The sequence below is a fragment of the Lucilia cuprina genome, chromosome 5, assembly GCF_022045245.1.
Source record: "Lucilia cuprina isolate Lc7/37 chromosome 5, ASM2204524v1, whole genome shotgun sequence".
Lineage (NCBI taxonomy): Eukaryota > Metazoa > Arthropoda > Insecta > Diptera > Calliphoridae > Lucilia > Lucilia cuprina.
The window spans coordinates 30,955,056-30,969,852 of NC_060953.1; the positions used below are offsets into that span (position 1 = coordinate 30,955,056).

Here is a 14,797-nt window from a genome sequence, read left to right on the forward strand (position 1 = left end):
TAGCAAATATAATAACAGAAATTCCTTTTTTTAGAAATGTTTTTACATAGTTGTGGTTACTTTACCGTTAATAAAACAATATTAAAGTCACACCCTTTGTATGAATTAAAAATCAAGCCAAACTAAAAATTTAAGTAATCAGCTCAATTTGAATTAACAATACAATTCCATATAACAAATAAATAATCTTTATAATTTCATAATGTTTTTTTGTTTTTGATCCTTAATATTAGCAAAAAAACCAAATATATGTATATTTGTTAACATCCATTTAATTTTCAGACCGAAAAGACGCTTTGGCACACGCAGCACCCAACATCTAGCTAACAATAATGGCAGCAATACAAGTACTCCAACTGCGACCACATCGCCGACAATTACCAGTAAAACGTTCGTACCTAAATCCGTTTCCACTACGGTTGTTCATAACGAACAACAGCAACAACAAACAACACCATCACAACCACCACCGCCATTATCAGCAGCAACAACAACAACAAATCCCACAACACATGTACCACTTGCTGCGCTACAAAAGAAAAACATTTCGTTAAGTTCATTGCCCAATGTAGTGGAAGGTGTCGCTATGGGCCCAGCTGGCCTTTCAACCGTTTCCTCACCAACAGCACCCACTGCAGTAAAGGCGAATGGCGGAAGTGTTCACAGTATACTGGATGCAATTGATCCAAAATCATTAATTACAGAAGACGAACCGACCACAGAGTGGACACCAGAAATACCTTTTAAAAATGTAAGTGTCATTTATAACATTCTTTTTTTTCTGGACGAAAGTGATTTTTTGTTGGCAACAATAGAAGTACTTTAGAAAATGCATATGATAGTGTTTTCAAATTGAATTATATAATTAAAAAAATAAATATAAAAATAGGTGATGTTATTGTCGCAAATTTGTAAGATAGTAAAGTAAATTTAAATATAGTTTACGTCAATGACTATTGCGGATTATAAATTATTAAAAAAAACTTCTATATCAGTTATATGTTTAATGAGTTTTTATTATACCTAGAATGATCTAGCGGCATAATTTATAAAAAAATGAGCTTTAAATGCTAAAATATTGTTTGATGGTTATTGATAGAGGAGAATGTGATAAAAATGAAAAATAATTTAAAACAGCTCATCGTTGGTTAATGGTTAAATCAGAAATTTTTATATTGGTAATTTCATGTCAAGTGACCCAATTCAATAAACTTATTTGCACCAAGGTTAGTACTAGTAGGTCAGGTATCAATTTTCAGCTCTATCGGTCAAAAACTATCGGACTTAGTGTGGGTCAAAGTGTGACATTTTGGTCATACATGGTTTTATTCAAATGAGTGTAATTTTTCACCTATTGGTAAAAAAAGTTAGAGTTCAGATAGCTATTTCTTAATTGTTTCCAAAAAAATATTAATTAAATTTTATAAGTCGGCTACGCCCGACTATACCTTATTACTTGTTGTTAATTATTTTACTACACTTTTATTCACAGTTAAATTCTCCCGATGAGGGCATCATACGTTCCGATTCTGTTTTAGGAGATCCAAGACAATCACAACGTGTTTCTGTTACTCCACTGGATGAGGAAGTATGGATTCTTTCGTAAGCAAAATATTATATATGTATACTAAATATTTTTTATTTTGCAGATAGATGAATTCATTGAGCAAAACATTCAAATTAATTCGAATAAGAAAATTCGACGAGAGTACCTTAGTCCTTGGACATTAAAGTTTAAAGATAGAGATCAAGAGTTGAAATTCTGTCAATTGCGCGAGGACATGTTTCGGTGAGTGACAACTCTAAATAAATAAATTTGTTAAATATTTGTATTAACCCACGAATTAAAAGTTATTATTTGTCATATATTTGCTTTTTTGGTCCATATTTGCTATTTAAAATATATATTTATTTTTATATAATTCTTTAGCTCCAACATGTTGTGCGTATTTGTAATATGGATTTTCATAGTATTGTGCCAAATTATTATTATACCCCGATGTACAAATCTCTTAATATGCTTAGCAATAGGAACTATTATTTTAATATTTAGCTGCATAATAGTCATGGCTGAAGAATTTTCAGGTAAGTTTAACCAAATATATACTCGAAAATTTTGTATTGTCATTCGATGTACCCTGCAAAAATTGTGAGTACTCTACACACTAGTGTAAATAGTACTCCGAAAAAGACTAGGAATGGGATTACCTTAATGGATCAAGTACTCCAATAATGTTTTAGAGTAATTAATATCACAACGTTTGTTGCATGTGGATTTAAAGGAGTATAAAAAAATTAAATAATTCCTCAAAAAAATCATCCGTCAGGAACACAGTTCTAGTTAGTTAGTTAGTATTGCACTAGTTGTAGCAAAAATTCGATTTTGATTTTTTGTAAAATTTTAAAATTTCTTCGAATTGAGTTTAATGTTTTGAACGATACCATTTGGTTTGCACAATTTTTTAATATGAGTTTTCTCCTTATATCCAGGTCTACCGGATGTTCTTAAACGGAATTCAGCAAAATTAGTACATCAACGACAACGTCGTACCTATTTCATATGTGCCATTATCATTCTTATGACAGTTTTAAGTTCAGTTGGTCTTATTCTATGTCCATCCTCGACATACTTCGATGGTAGTGGCAACAATAATAACAACGAAAGTGTAAAACATTCCACACCATCGACCGATACTTATAAAGCAATATCCAATCCACTTAACGGTAGCAGCAGCAATGTGGCCATTATCAATAACGGTGAAAAGGAAATAAAATTGAATGTTGTTCTTTCAGCCACAATTCATCACAATATCACTATAAATGGAGCTGGCAGTATTGTTGATGCCAATTCCCTGTTGGTGGACAATTTAGCAAACGCTACAACCAATGAATTAATACGCCGCAGTATAGTGGATGCCTTAAATCTTACACAAGCCACAAACAACATTCTCAATAATACAATCGAACCAATTGAGAAGTCTCAACGTTTTCGGATACTTGGTAATCAAGGCAATGATGATACTAACATTAGCCACATTCAGAACAATTTCATGATCCCCACGGATGACAACTATACGCTATTTTATACAGATTTATTTTTACGAAATGAATACTATTCACCAGACTGTGCCCATCCCGAGTACATCGTATTTACTTGGATCTTGTGTTTAGTCTCGTTGGCAACAGCACTTAAGCTTTACTATTTGGTCAAAGTGATTATGGCAATATGCATGGTTGCATTTTATACTACTTTGATTCAATTAGTATTTCCACTTATATATCCCAAAGTTCTAATTGATCTCGAACAATCACGTCTCGGCATGCCCTTGGGAGTTCAAATGTTAATACTATTAGTATCGTTTTTGGTGATGGTTTGCTATCATGCCCGTTTAGTTGAGGTATGTTTTAATATTATTAATAATTAAAGAACTGATAACTTTATTATTTATGTTCCAATAGGTCACATCTCGTTTAGACTTCATTTGGAAGGAACAAGCAGAACGGGAATTAATAAATATGAAATCTAATCGAGCATTAAACGATACATTAATTAAGAATATTCTACCCGACCATGTTGCCGCATACTACTTATCTGACGAACATACTGACGAACTGTATTCGAATATGCACAATTTGTGTGGTGTCATGTTTGCTTCTATACCAAATTTTCAAGATTTTTACTCCGAGGACATTGACAATGGCAAAGCCTGCATACGAATATTGAATGAAATTATTTGTAAGTTTATAGTTCGATTTAATATATATTTCAGCAGAATTTAAAGCACATTCGTTAATCTATTAAAGGTGACTTTGATGAACTATTGGAAGAATCGCGTTTCGCTTCCATTGAGAAGATAAAAACAGTTGGTGCAACTTATATGGCAGCAGCTGGCTTAAATTGCGATTCCTTAAGAATGCGTGGTGAAACTTCAGAAGATAGTGTCTGCAGTTTAGTGGAGTTTGCTTTTGCCATGAAACAAAAATTGGAAGATATCAATAAAGAGGCTTTTAATAATTTTCAATTGCGAGTGGGTATATGTAGTGGTTCCTTGGTAAGTGGTGTTATTGGGGCCCGCAAACCAGTATACGATATTTGGGGAAATACTGTAAATGTGGCATCACGTATGGACTCAACTGGCGAAAATTGGCGTATACAGGTGCCAGCTAGTACCGCTGATTTACTAAAGGCTAAAGGTTATACATGTGTGGTAGGTGTTTAGAAACATTCCGTTTTTTAATACAAATATAAAACTTAAAAGTTTACTTGTTACAGAAACGTGGTGATGTCAATGTTAAAGGCAAAGGGATTATGACTACGTATTTTGTTCTTCCACGCGGAGTTACCGAAAGTCAATTATCATCACCTGTACACATGCCAGCTGGTATACCCATGACTCAGACACCAAATCTACAGCGGCAAACTTCACATCATGGTTCATTTAGTGCAGTGGTCTTTGGAATGCTCCAAGCTTCAAAGCGAAGTACAAATATGGCAGGAACTCGTAAGTTAATAATTTACAATTTTAAAATACATACATACATATTTGTTTTTGAAACAAAACAACAAAAAACTTTAACATACAATGCTGCGGCGCCGATTGCGAATTGTACAATTAAAATTGGTAATTCGAAGAAGTTGAATTTAGGAATTTCGACATACAGTATATGTCAATGTATCTGTGGGGTTGAATTATAGATTCGAATCAAAGCCTATTACACAGCCAAAATCCTGGATCGGTCTTCTTAAAATTTGACAGTGATAAATGTTGTTTTAAAATTTATTTTGTCCAAAATTTACCAACTATTCATCAGTTATGGACCAGACTATTTAAATATTTATAAGCTGCACCTATAAATTAATTTAATTCTAAATTTTTTACTCCGTACTATTCCAAAGAAAAAAGCTTTTGGCACAAAATGTATTTAACACACTAATTCGATAATTATTGAATTCAAATCCAATTACAGAGTAACTGGGGGGGTTACTTACATGAATATGCCCCTTAAATATATGTATTAAAAAATATTAAATTAATGTACATATACATCATAATTTTACAGCCACTGGTACACCTTCACCACAAATAAGACGAGGTCATAGAGGCAGTACTTTTAGTTCAGTGCGTCTGTCACAAAAGGCTACCATCAACAATCCTGTACGACGAAATACTACAAGAGTTCGTGGACGTTCTTATCGTCAGAAAAAGGTAATTTGCTGCTGATAAAAAAGGAATAAATCCACATAATTTTACTTAACTTATTTTCCATTTCAGAGTTCTTCTAACAACTCAATCGTTACACAAACAAGTGGTTCCTATTTACCATCATTCCGTCGCATCGATCAAATCGAAACAACAATATCAAAAAGTCAAAACGATGCATTATAGCGTTTACGTTATTGGGTCTAAAATCCTAAACGCTTGTAAGGCATATAGATGCACAGGAATTTAATTTAATATGTCTTTTATATAGATTTATGTATGTATGTATGTAGAAAGTACTTAGTACAAGTTAATTAATTGTACGTAATGTCAATTTAAAAAATAATGACGAATTGTAATTTAAAAATTTTATTTACAATACAAACATACAAACTAATTAATTAAGTATGTACATCGCAAATATTTTCATAATCATTTTATAGAATGTTTCTATTTAGTCTTTAATGTTTATGTATTATAATAATATTAATACTTATTGGTCAAATGTTTTAAGATGGTTAAATAAGCTTAAGGATCGGTTGCATAGCACTTAAGATTTTTAAATTCGCATTTTGGCCGGACAGTCCCAAACAACCTGTTCAACCTACTACTTACAGTTACCCCAAGCCATCGACTGTCCAGGCTATTTTAATATTTGCTTGTTCTACGCGGAAGTCAATCGTCACCACATATATTACGATTATACTGACAAAAATCTCTTGCATATACAGGAGATACTAAAGTTCTCGTTTACAAGAAGTATATCCGTGACGAAAGAAGAATTAGAGTCAACCAGTTGGTTAAACGTTAGTGTAAATCATTGTTTTTTCGAATAGACTCTTTGTCGAACTGCAGGGTATTCTTTCAAACTTAAGTGTCATGTCGTTCCTTAGTGTAAAACTACAAAATAGATTGTCAATCATCACGACATTATACATACATATTTATGCACATAAATACACATAAATATTTATTTAATTTCATCCATATTTTTACGACATTATTATCATTATGCATAATTATTTAACAATTTCTAATTGTTAACTTTCCTATACTCACAAAAAAATTCGGCAATGAGGCCGATGGGAAATTACTACTTTCACAAGTGGTTCTATGAAAGCGCTTTGAAACGATTCTGATTCTTCTTCCTTAATCATTTAGTTTTGCTCAAATTTCTCTTCTCGAAAATTGTTATATGGCAGCTTAAGTGTACATATACCTTAATATTTATAATGATTATTTTACGTTTATTACGCACATTTTCCATACAAAATTCCTAGAATAAACCATCAATAACTTTATTAAGCATTTATGAATATGAGGAATAAACTTCCTATAGAAGAGTTCCGGAGCAAGTTATTATTTATAATTTTTTTTCGAAATTGTTATTATTGGGAACAGTATTAAGAAACAGGAAGAAGGCCTAATTTCAATATCTGATACTTCTAAATTCTACATTCAGCTTCCACTATATCTTTTATGAGTTTCTGGATGTTACAGCGATATCACTAGTTCCAAGGTTGCTATTTCCGAAAAATGTCTGATTTAATGGTTACAATAAAATACCAATATTCATAAATAAAACTATTTAGTTTTAAAACAATGTTTTATTTATTTTTATAAAATTCATTATGGCTCTGAAAATATGGTACCCAAAGACTAACAAGGATGTAGTTTTGTAAAGGTATAGGAAGGTTAATGATTAAATCCTAATTTAAAAATCCTTACTAAAAGTACCTTCTTCCAAAATGTAATATTTTGACCGTTCCTTTGTTCATTTGATTTTTAAAATTTAACAAAATTTTTTATTCCTTAATAATTGTGATTATGTTTAAGATCTAAATCAAAATTTGTTTAAGATCTAAATCTTAATTTGTTTATATAAAATAATTATGTATAAGAAAAGTTACAACAGTTATTGTAATGTTACAAACATATAATGTAATTTTATACAATTATGTCCAATTCATAATCGATGTCGCATCGTTGTAGCGTTGTATGTTATATAAATAATTTTTTCCAATAAAATTTTTTGAAACAAAAAAAATCAATAATAAATTTATTACGACATACTACGATACAACCGTACAACACCGATTGTGAATTTGATAATTATATGCGTAGTAACAGAAATACCACTTATAAGATAATAGTTTTTATTTAAAATTTAACAAATATTAATTGTATTGACATTTTAAATCTCAAGATAAATGTCTCCCTAAAAATATCTTTTTAATGTTTTAATTTATTTTAAATAGAATTTGGTACAAAAAAAATAAATAAATAATAAAGAAATTAAAAAAATGTCCTATTATTTAAAATTAATGTTGTTGTTTTTTAATTTAATTCTATTAAAATTGTCTTAATTATTTAAAAAATATTTCAGAAAATTGAAAAAAATAAAGGTCAATACTTCCGATCATCGATAATATATACATACGAACATACCCAACATAAACCTACGTTGAAATGTAAAGCTACGTTCACAAAGGTAGAGTACTCCACTCTGTAGTGAATTAAAACGAGATAGTCAAATTTAAAATATTGTTGACAAAAAGAAACAAAACAAGTAAGAGTGCTATATTCGGCTGTGCCGAATCTTATATACCCTTCACCATAGTGTATTTTAAACATAATTGATCTTACAGTCTAGTTAATAAAAACATTAAAAAAATTTGAGTCGATTTAAGCCGAATGTGTCGGCGGCGGCTCAAGCAACTAAATATAATTCGGCGGCGGCTAAGCTCCGACTCGAAGCCGGCCGACTTCGACCTCTGATTCATTGCTGGTAAACATTGACGAGACGTAGATTTTGTTTTTGTTTATCGTATTTGTGTTAGTTTTAAATTTCAAACTTACATTATTCGCATAAAAATTATTGTACAATAACTCACAATCTACTCTCATATAATTGAAAACGTTTTAAATACTTTTTTCTATTCATTAAAAAATATATTTGCAAAACAAAAGGGAAAATTATTTTATTTTAACAAAAAATGCAAATCATATTTTTTTGCTGTGTATTTTTTGTATGTTTGGATTCCAAACATACAAAAAAAAATACACAGCTGAATAAAACCAAATACATCTACACACACACCTGTACATCTTTTTCTATGTACAGTGTTTTTGTTGCTTTTTTAACAATTTTTTGATGAAATTTTCAGAGGTTGTCTCGAATTTTTGCTCATATCTCCGTTATTTACCGAACGATTTTGCTGATTTTAAATAGCGATCTTCTCGAAAGCATGTCTAATAGAATTATTGAAGATTCGGATCTCGCCGATATCTGGGGTCCTCTAAAAACTGATTTCAACAGACAGACGGACATCCCCCCGGGGGCATGTTGCCTTGGCGAAGACCTCCGCCTTGATGTTATTGTAATCCCGGGATATAAAGAGGGCCCAATACCTCCAGTCTGACCGGGACTGAAAAATTGGTTGTCTCAGTCTACTGCTTGGCTTAGTCCTTGCATAGATTGCCAGAGGTCTGACCAGAGCACCGCATAATCTGGTACTACGGGTGGCCAGTTGCCCGCAGGACTATGTCCTGGCTGGTCAGTTGGTTGAGATTCCTTCGGGATCCACGTAGTGGCTGTTGGTTGAACCCAAATTCGCGGGAAGAGAATAAGTGGCGGTTAAAAGACTGATGCATGATAATAGTCAATATTTCGGGATAAGGTTCGGTGCTGTTGCCGAAAATCAACAGATACCCCACAGAGGAGTGTATATGATATTGTATATGATAAGGAATGAATGTAGAGCATATACCGGCGGATAGAGAGGCAGATAAAAAAATCACCACTACACACACACTATTGGCATTTTTTCATTGAAATTGCACTGAAAAAAATATTTGGTTATTTTTAATTTTGAAGATTAAATTGCATTACTGTAAAATGCGAATATTTATAAACAATGTGTAATCAATGTACTTAAGAATGATAATTTCTTTACATAGAAACAACATTTCTAATTAAAATGTACAACAAAATTATGAAACAAGATTAACTTATTTACTTTCATTGTTATGCATTCTAGAAAATTATTTAGAGTGTAAGTTGTTTTTGTAAATTATGCTCTTGCTTTTGCAAGTTGTTTTTGCTTTTTTCAAGTTGTGTTTGCAATTTCTTTAACAAAGCGACATCAACCTACTTTGTTGAATGCTGTCAAGCAACTAAATAAAATATTTGTATTTTTGATGCTCTTGTTTAGAGGTTCGTATGCGATCGTTTTGTGTACATGTAATTTGCCAAAAATCTTCGTTGTCAGAACAATACTAGCGCCGACGTCTGATGTAGAGGTATGCGGGACTCATCCACCCGTATACCTAAATGAATGTGTCGTATGTTTTTCTCTATGAATGTGTCGAAAAAATGAGATGTGTGCTGGGTTGAATGATGATGGATGAAAGATATCATATACAAGAGATACCGATTAATTTTCCTTCCTTGTCCAGATGTGTTCAGAGTTTACTCTGTTCATATCAGACTTGCCACAGCGTGTCACTGTGAGTAAGAACGATATCTACGGCTTATTGATGGATCGTGCTTCGGTCCACCGGTTACGTCTCTAGGTGCTGTTGTCGAATCAACAGAGCCATAGTAGTGTGGTTGTCTTACAACGTGACTACTTTGGCAAGAGATTAGGTAGCTCGAGTACTCCAGCAAAGTACTTGCGCATGGTACCGGTCATAGCCAATGTGCAAAAATTGCCACCTGAGTCTTCATTGAAGACAAAGGGGCGATGAAAAAGACCACCGTGAGATAAGGCCGACACGGCAGGTGCTCACGTTAAAACTATCGACAGTCAGACAGACGGACATGGCTTAATCGACTTCGCTATCTATAAGGATCAAGAATATATATACTTTATAGGGTCGGAAAATTATATTATAGAAATTACAAACGGAATGACAAACTTATATATACCCTTCTCACGAAGGTGAAGGGTATAAAAAACAATTTGATGGAGTACTCTATGATTATGAACGTAGCTTAATGAGTTAAAAACAAGGTTGGCAACAGTTTCATAAGGGTTATAAGGTATTGTGACTTCCTTCTGTATATATTTTGGTGTTTTGTCATATTTCGGCAACTATATTTGAGCGGTATTTATTTTAACGGTAATTTCTATATGGTTATAATAATAAGCATGTAAGATTGTTATATTCTAATTTGTATACTCACCATCAAATCACTTAAATATAAGTGTAAGTGTAATTTTCGGAATAGGTCCTTCAGTGGGATTAGGTCAATTATAGACCATGATGTTAATCATTTAAAGAATTAATTATTTTTTTTAATTCTACCGTAGTTATATTATAATGCTAAACATTTTAAATGATTTATTTACTATAAATTGATTTTCTGAAAGAAACCGGTTTCGGTTCCCAAAAAAAATATTTTTTTAAATTTCATCATAAAGGTATATTTGAAATCCAGTTATGCTTCGATCCTTATAAAAAAATAAAATTTTCTTTCCACGAAAACTTATTTTATTGCACCGTGCAACGGTAATTTTCACACAAGAAGTAATTTTCACACAAGAGGTAACTCTGTGTATTTAGATTTTCATAATGCACTCTTATGAACTGTATATTAGTTCAATTCATAGCGATTAAAAAAGAAGAGGTGGGGAAGGAGGAATAATTTTCAGAATAGGAGCTTGTATGAAGGATACAGTCAATTAGTAACTGATCTTTATAAAATATTTCACATATCATATGGATTTTGTATAAATGAAAATTAATTATGTTAAATTTTATCATTATACTTACATTTTTAATCCAAATATGAGCGTTAAAGGTATTTTCTGTATAGGGGATAGGTTCAATTATTGTGTATACAGAGCTCTGAAATTCCATAAAAATGTTCATTGATGACAAATCTTCTTTGACAATAAAAATTAGCATCATATGTAGGTTCATGATTAAACAACACAACCCCGATGTTTACAGGGTTAATGATTTTTAATTTTGGAAATTTGATCAGAAATAACTTTCCATGGAAATAATAACCGCAAATTACTTATTCAAAATTAAGCAATAATTTGTAATATAATTATACCCTACACCACTTTAGTGGGAAGGGTCATATGAAACTTTTTTTATGCCGAATTTCATTACGAATTTGGAAATAAGTAAGTAAGGACTTTACATGGGGGTATATAAATATACCTCCTATCTTTTTTGATGGTGGGTATAAAAAGACTTCAAATGTGCAAATAACGAAGTATTATTAAAAACATATTGGTACTTTTTATATTCAGAAATTTTTATAATAAGTTTTTCTACTTTAATACTTTAAATTCATATATTTGGACTTACTTGTTTGACTTACATACATATATCCCTTAAAAAACATTTACAAGAAATGTAACATGCTAACCTAGCAAATATTTGTTTCCTTGAAATGTTCTTAAAAACGTATTATGCCCTGCTGAAAACTAGACTTTATTGATTTAGCACTTTTTATACCCTTTATGTAATTTTACTTATTTTTATTGTTCGAAGAATATTTGTCAAACATTTATTAATTAATAAAAACCTGGAAAAGTTTTGTATTCAAAATATTTAAAAACAAAGAATTAAACAGACTGTTTACTGAAGATGTATAAGTGTGAAATCTGTCTTATAGAATTAAAAAAATTAACATATATCAAAATCATTTATGTACACACAAATTGCTGAGAAATGCGAATTTCAAATGCCTTCAACCGTAGTGTTTTAAGAGGTTTTCTACGTACAAAATTTTCAAAAATCATCTAAGGAGTGAGATCGAAAAATTCTTAACACACGTTTTTCATTACATTTTTCAACCAAAGTATTATTTGACTTTTTTTTTTTTGATCAAGTTACCTTTGAAAAACATGTCAGTTATTATGTGTAATGTCAATTATATTAATTTTTTTGTTAATCTGATTAAAATGAGTGACCAGAAAAAAGTGCGTACTGAAATTATTAAATATTTTCAACTAAACCCAACTTGGTCTTACAAAAAGTTGGCCAAGCATACAAAGGTCTGCCGTCAAACTGTTTCCAATGTTATTAAACAGTACCGGGAGAACTTGTCAGTTGATAGAAAACCTGGTTCAGGTAGAAGGAATGGTCCACATGATGTTTCTAAAGCCAAAAAAATAGAACGCATTTTCAAAAGAGCTCCCAACACATCCGGTAGGAAAGCAGCTCGGTTAGCTCAGTGCTCGGACTATTTGGTACGAAAAGTTAAAGCTAATGCAGGTTTAAAAACATACAAGGCTCAAAAAGTTCCTGACAGGAACGCTGCTAAAAATTTAGAGGCCAAAAACAGAGCACGGAAATTGAAGTCAAGTTTTATAAAAAAAATATTCTTGCTGCATAATGGATGACGAAACGTATGTTCTGGCAGATTTTTCGCAACTTCCAGGTCAAAAGTTTTATGTTGCTGATGCTCGAGGGAATATTGAAGAAAAGTTTAGGACCCAAAAGCAGACAAAATTTCCCAGAAAGTTCTTGGTATGGCAAGCAATATGCAGTTGCGGCAAAAGAAGCCAATCATTTATAGAGCCCGTTGTAACAAGGCTTTATAAATACCGAAATTTACATCAAGGAATGTTTACAAAAAAGGCTGCTTCCATTCATAAGACTTCATAATGTGTCCACTTATTTTTGGCCTGACTTGGCATCCTGTCACTATGGTAAACAAGCCCTTAAGTGGTACAAGAACAATAATGTGGTATTTGTACCAAGAGATGCAATTCCTCCAAACTGCCCGGAGCTAAGGCCAGTGGAGAGATATTGGGCTCTTGTTAAAAAAGAATTGAAGAGTACAAAAAAGGTGTCCAAAAGTGTGGTAGATTTTAAACGGAGATGGACTACATGTTCGAGCAAAGTGACAGAAAGCACTATAAAAACGTTAATGGAAGGGTTTCCGAAAAGGGTTCAAAATTTCATCACTAGTGATTAAAACTATAAAAATATTTTTTTTTTGTAAATTGTCATAATAATTTGAATCAAATAAAAAAAGAAATAAAGCTGTAAGTTTAGTGGTTTCTTTTTTATAAACATATATGTATGTTAAGAATTTTTCGATCTCACTCCTTATATCGATACCACAACAAGGAACAGTCAGATACTTCAGTATGCGGACTATACTATGAATGCAAAAATTGTATATACAAATGCAATATAAGAAAGAAAAGAATATCTCACAGTGTAAATTATCTAGAAGATAATTAATATGTTATATGTCCATTGGAAAATTGTGGTAAAGTTTTTAAAACACAAGGCTCTTTTAAATTTCCTTATTTACAGGTATCACAGTGAAAAAGAAAAAAATACTGCTATCAAGAAAAATTCATTTTTAAATTCCTTTTTAGACGAGGACAATCAAACCATTGAGGAGATTCCCAATGATAAGAAAATTATGAATAATATAGAAAATTTTAGTTTTGCTAACACTATTTTAAAATTGAAATGTGAGTACAGTATTACGGATACAATAATAAATTTCCTTATATCAGAATTTATGGAAGTTTTATAAAATCAAAATGCTGCAAACATCCAAAAAATAACTCAGATTTGTACGGATTACAACATTTCTGAGTACAAAAATGAACTTATAAACGCCTAGCAATAACATAGTATCGGAAATTAAAACTTTTCAATCGAATTATAAAAGAAAGATCTTTTTCGAAAAAACAGTATTTTATTAAACCGGTAAAAATTAATCTAAGCGTTAACAATTTTCATAAAAAATGTTTTTTTATTACGTACCAATACAAGAAACTATAAAGTCTTTACTAAGTGATGAAAACTTCTTTGCTTTTTTTGATATGGAAAATACAAACAAAGAGAATGTATATTCTGATTACAACAATGGTTTATTTTATAAAAATAAAAGCTTTTTTAACAAAGATGGTAAAAAGATTAAAATAATTTTATTCCAAGATGTTTTTGAAATATGCAATCCATTAGGATCTTCAAAAAAGAAACATAAATTAATTGGAGTATATATGATAATTGGAAACATTCGCTATCAATATAGATCAAGCATTAGAAATATTCAACTTGTTCTATTATCAAAAGAAAGTCATATAAAAACTTTTGGTTTTGAAATCATTTTACAGCCTTTTGAAGGAGCTTGAAGATACAGGTATTATTGTTGCTTGGAGATACAGGTATTATTGTTGCTGGATCGTCTGTAACATATCGGGGAAGTTTAATAGCAGCATTGGGCGATAACTTGGGAAGTCATCAAATTGGTGGGTTCACGGAAAATTTCAATACCAGCAAAAATTTTTGCAGATTTTGTTTTTATAATCGAGATTGTCTTCAAAAACAAGATTTAAATAAAGCTGAAGGACGAAATCCAGTCAATTATTCAGAATGTGTTAAGAATTTTTTATATTAATTAAGTATGGGTTTAAATAAAGCTTCATGTTTAAATGAGCTAAATTATTTCAATGTGTGATAAGGTCTTCCTTCTGATTATGAAATACTGAACGCCATAGCCTTATATTTTGAAGAAGATATTGGTTTTCTGCATAAAATTTCGAGGTAATGTACGTATATTTCTATTAAATACACAATTTAAATATTTTAATACTTATAGATTG

The 14,797-nt window shown here is 31.2% G+C and overlaps 1 protein-coding gene across 2 annotated transcripts in view; it reads left to right on the forward strand.

Annotated features, from left to right (window-relative positions):
• Positions 1-7,491, forward strand: part of LOC111677112 (adenylyl cyclase 78C) — a 60,758-nt gene extending 53,267 nt beyond the window's left edge. For both annotated transcript variants that reach the window (XM_023438174.2, XM_046952749.1), the window contains 10 exons: positions 283-751; positions 1,493-1,588; positions 1,650-1,789; positions 1,931-2,085; positions 2,491-3,398; positions 3,460-3,736; positions 3,805-4,208; positions 4,274-4,502; positions 5,062-5,207; positions 5,274-7,491. In XM_023438174.2, the coding sequence (XP_023293942.2) occupies positions 283-751; positions 1,493-1,588; positions 1,650-1,789; positions 1,931-2,085; positions 2,491-3,398; positions 3,460-3,736; positions 3,805-4,208; positions 4,274-4,502; positions 5,062-5,207; positions 5,274-5,387 (2,938 nt within the window). In that variant the 3' untranslated portion in view covers positions 5,388-7,491. The remainder of the gene's footprint in view (positions 1-282; positions 752-1,492; positions 1,589-1,649; positions 1,790-1,930; positions 2,086-2,490; positions 3,399-3,459; positions 3,737-3,804; positions 4,209-4,273; positions 4,503-5,061; positions 5,208-5,273) is intronic.
• Positions 7,492-14,797: the final 7,306 nt, after the last annotated feature.